General features: G+C 54.5%; 1 protein-coding gene across 1 annotated transcript; it reads right to left on the bottom strand.

The window, feature by feature from the left end:
- Positions 1-982: 982 nt before the first annotated feature.
- Chac1 (ChaC glutathione specific gamma-glutamylcyclotransferase 1) lies at positions 983-3703 on the bottom strand. The gene is made up of 3 exons (XM_076848496.1): positions 3309-3703; positions 2893-2928; positions 983-2120 (listed from the first exon to the last, which is right to left on the bottom strand). The coding sequence occupies exons 1-3, from the start codon at positions 3537-3539 to the stop codon at positions 1719-1721; spliced, it is 669 nt and encodes a 222-aa protein (XP_076704611.1). The 5' UTR covers positions 3540-3703; the 3' UTR covers positions 983-1718.
- Between the last annotated feature and the right edge of the window lie 422 nt (positions 3704-4125).

Here is a 4125-nt window from a genome sequence, read left to right as displayed (position 1 = left end):
CCTCCAGTCTAGAGCCAGGCTCTGCTCTGATGCAGGAAGCCCCAGAGGTGGCTGCCCAGGGATTTCTGTCACACACTTGTTGTGTTGTCCTGACCAGGTTCCCAGAAGAACCTGGCTGAACTCCACACTTTTCCCATCAATGGCTAAGATCACAAGGCTGCCAAGACATGGGCACACGACTCAGCATGGCACCCTCCCCAGGCACAACACCTGCCCATCATGATTGGAACTGACCCTGCTGGGGACACCAGACCAATCCAGGGCACTGGCCACAACAGCAGTACATACCATACAGCCTGTCCCCATCCATCATTTCATGGGAACTGTCCCCTCATAGGGTGAAGTGCTCAGAGAGCTAGGTACTTCTCTGAGGTCTCTAGGTAGTGAAGGAAGGGGTGGTTTGGACAGAGACTCTTCTGCTAAATCCTGTCATCTTGGCCCCACTCCCATCCTGCAGGTCCAGGAGACCCTCATAGGAGCCATTCATTGTTAAAGAGGGGCAGACCAGGCTGACATCTAGGTACTGTGACCTCCCTGGAGCCAGAACCTGAGGAAGAGTACACAGGGTGAGGCAGGGGGTAAATATGCAGCAGCAAGAGAGCATCTTACAACTTATCCCAATATGGGCAAGTCCTGGCAGCTCGGGGCAGGAGAAGGGACAGCCAGTAACTGCGGCCCCAGGAGGCAGCAGTGAGCACTCTGACCCTGGAAGTAAAAGGGACCTCAGGTCCTACAGGCCACAGAATCCCACTGTCAGTGTTGCCCAGAAGTTGTCATCCCCATACCCTAACCCACATGCTCCTTTAGTAGGAAGCCAGAGTTCTGGCCTACCTGCCAGGAAGAGCTAGCAGCTGGCCCTGCAGCTGAAAGAAGACCTGGTATAGGATCCAAGCCTTTTCCCTCCTAGGAAACTTCTAGGGTATACCTCTTGCTTACCCCAACCCTCATGTAAAGAAAGAAGCACATCCCAGCACAGCAGAGATAATAAGAGATCAATTTATGAATAACAGTATGAGACAGAGAGGGAAGGAGCAAGGGCCTATGGTGATGAGCTTCCCAGAAACAGACCAATAGATACACAAAAGTGGTCCAGACAGACAAGGAGACAGAGTCGGAGAAACAAAACCCAAAAGGTAAGAGGCCCAGGTCCAGTCTCAGTCTCAGTAGTTTTGTCTAGGCAACAGATCCAGCTCTGCCCTGGGAGTCTAGTGGGTGAGTGGGATTGGAAGGGGCCTGAGTCCTTGTAGGGCTCCCTCTGCTCACTCCCCACTGCCCCTCCCACTGGCTGGGAACTTGGGCAGGTAATATTTCCAAGGCTGGGAAATGGTTGGTCTGGATGGACAGAAAATCAAGGCTCTTAGAGGCTCCCTGGAGAGGTGGAGGCCTGTGTAGTGTGGGGTTAGCAGCAACAATGAGGGAAATCTGGTCAGGCATCAGGGCCTGAGGTGGAGCCACTGCGCAGCAGGGCCATGTCCAGGGCAGGCCCCCCCACCCACCCTGCCACCACACCAACATGGTGCAATAAATAAAGTGTTCAGAAGTCAGTGTCAAGCAGAAGAGCTAGAAGCTGGCAGACTGACAGGGGCTTAGGAAGAGAAGTCCCCAGTTGTCTACCATGTCATCTCAGGAATTCTAACTGCATCAAGTTTGTCTCAAGCACTGTAGTGGGCACCTGGCCCTGATGTCCACATGGGCACTCCCTGCAGGGGCTCAGCCCCTCAGACCAGCGCCAGAGCTCGCTCCGTGGGGCAGAAGCAGGGCAGCATGGTGCCTACAGCATCCACGATGGCTTCCAGATGCTCATCCTGGGCCTGAGGCCCACAGAGCTGCATGAAGTCTGCAAGACGCAGCAAGTACTCAAGATTGTGACCAGAGAAGCCTCGGCAGGCCAGGATCTGTGTAGCAATGGCCTCTTCTGGAGCAGGGCCCAAGTAGCCAGGGTTCTGTGGGGTGGCCACATAAGCCAATGCCTTGAGTGGTTGATCAGGTGTATCTTGAGGATAGAAAGTGACTTCCTTGGTGTCATAGCCACCAAGCACTGCCTCTCGCACATTCAGGTACTTCAGGGCCTCGCTCACCTGCTCACCTTGGACCTGGTATGCCACACCCCAAGTGCAGCCCTAGGAGGAAATAAAGATATTTCTGGTCAGTCACAGCAAACTGTTTGCTGGTCCCTCCTTCATTACAGAATGCTATTCCCCCACCCCCAGTGACCCAAGGACTGTACTTTTTTTTTCTTTTTTGTGGTGGTACTAGGGAGCCCAGGGCTGCTTTACCACCAAGCTATAACTCCACTCTATATATCTGTTTGCTTACTTATTTATTTTTCTTAAAATACGTTTAGCTGTAGATGGAGACAATACCTTTATCTTATTTATTTTTTTATGTGATGCTCAGGTTCAAACCCTGTGCCTCATACTTGTTAGGCAAGCACTCTACCACGGAGCTACAACTCCACCTCTTGTTTATTTATTTTTTGAGACAGGGTCCCACTAAGTCGCCCAGGTTTACTTCAAACTTGGGATCCTCCTGCCTCAACCTCCCCAATTCCCTGGGATAACAGGTGTGCACCACCAGGCCTGGCTTATGCCTCCTTTCTTAAAAGGTGGTCTAATCCCAGGGAGGACAGGATTTCTATTCATAGTGTGGTTCAGAAACATGTAATGGCATCACCTGTAAGCTTGTTAGAAATGGTGCACCTCAGACCTCATTCCAATCCTACTGAATTAAATTCTGCAGATCCTAGGTAACTCTGAGAAACACTGAGCCAAAACATACTTCCACTCTGCCAGACAAGCAACAGCTATAGCTTATAGTCATGGGCCCAAAAAGCTCTGTGTGTGGCACCCTTCCACATTGGGTGCTAGGTCCCCCTTTTCCGGGAGCACTTACCTCACGATCTTCAAGGAGGGTCACCACACGACCAGGCTAGGGAGGGAAGGAAGATTTTGAAAGACAAGTTAGAAATCAGTTCTGCCATCAATGCAGAGAAAGCCTTATCATTCTGTTGGCTAGGCCTCAGAGAGTCCTATTCATACAGAGGGATGAGCACGGAGTGATGTAGGGATACAGGAGAAATAGTAAGGCAGATAGATGGCAATGGTCCAGATTGGTAAACAACCCAGGGATCCACAGGTTTACCGACTCCAGGCATCAATCACACAGTGATCACTTGGGCACACAAATTTAAGCCACAAAGCCAGACACAGTTTTACACATTGGCCCAGAGAGCCCAGGCTATTCCAGGGCACCGGCGCCCACTATGTTACCCACCGCCCTCACCCCCCTGGGCACAGTCAGATTCTCACCATCTTGTCGCTGCCCCGATGGAAGGTGTCTCCCTGCCAGAAACGGCGACTGTAGCCTCGCACGAAGCCCACACGGCTGTCACTGTAAGCGAAGTCGGGTCTCCACACTAGGGAGCCATACCCGAAAATCCAAAGTGCTGGAGGGTCGCCATCCTCCTGGGGGGACTGCGCGGATGCGTTCGGAGACGGCGAGGGGGGCGGGGTGTTCTGGGCTGCGGGCTCTTGCTTCATGGTGCCGGGCACAGGGACGGGCCCGGACGGCCTCCGGGGCTGGTCTCCGGCGCGGGCACGGAAGGACCGACGGACGCGCACACCTGGCCTGGCACCGATCGGTCGCTCCAGCTGAGTGGCCCCCACGGAGGTGCCCTTTAAACCCTCCGGCGGAGGGACCCCCCCGCCCGCCGCGGCCAGCTGCCGCGGTGATTGGGGCGGAGCAAATCCTCTTTGGGCCAATCATCTTCGGATTTTGCTTCTCAGTTAACCGCGCTACTCTTCAAGTGGGTGGCTGAGTGGCCTGCCCCGGGCCCAGTGCGCTCGCTGATTGGTTCGGCTCCACCTCGTGGCAAACCTGGCAGAAGTGATGCAACGGCAGGGAAGGTTTCCCCAGCGCCCGCATGCAGCAAGGGCGCCTCGGATTGCGTCAGGCGGCGGGCAGTGGGCATGGGCCCCGCGTGGTCACAGGCAGTGGGCCTCTCCTTGGCAACTCCTCCTGGCCCGGGCCATGCAGGAGCCATAGCGGGTGGGTTTAAGGCGATGTCTCCTCAGCAGTCCTTCTGGTGATGTGGCCGAGACACTGCACCCCAAGACTATCCTGCGG

This window comes from Callospermophilus lateralis, chromosome 3 (genome assembly GCF_048772815.1).
Source record: "Callospermophilus lateralis isolate mCalLat2 chromosome 3, mCalLat2.hap1, whole genome shotgun sequence".
NCBI classification, from domain to species: domain Eukaryota; kingdom Metazoa; phylum Chordata; class Mammalia; order Rodentia; family Sciuridae; genus Callospermophilus; species Callospermophilus lateralis.
This window is presented reverse-complemented; position numbering and strand designations above follow the sequence as displayed.

What these genes read in the sequence shown, in the direction of transcription:
- Chac1 (XM_076848496.1), bottom strand. Translation starts at nt 3,539, where the DNA reads ATGAAGCAAGAGCCCGCAGCCCAGAACACCCCGCCCCCCTCGCCGTCT. An exon ending in ATCGGGGCAGCGACAAGATG is followed by an intron (nt 2,929 to 3,308) that starts GTGAGAATCTGA and finishes TTCCCTCCCTAG; the next exon opens with CCTGGTCGTGTGGTGACCCT. An exon ending in CCCTCCTTGAAGATCGTGAG is followed by an intron (nt 2,121 to 2,892) that starts GTAAGTGCTCCC and finishes ATTTCCTCCTAG; the next exon opens with GGCTGCACTTGGGGTGTGGC.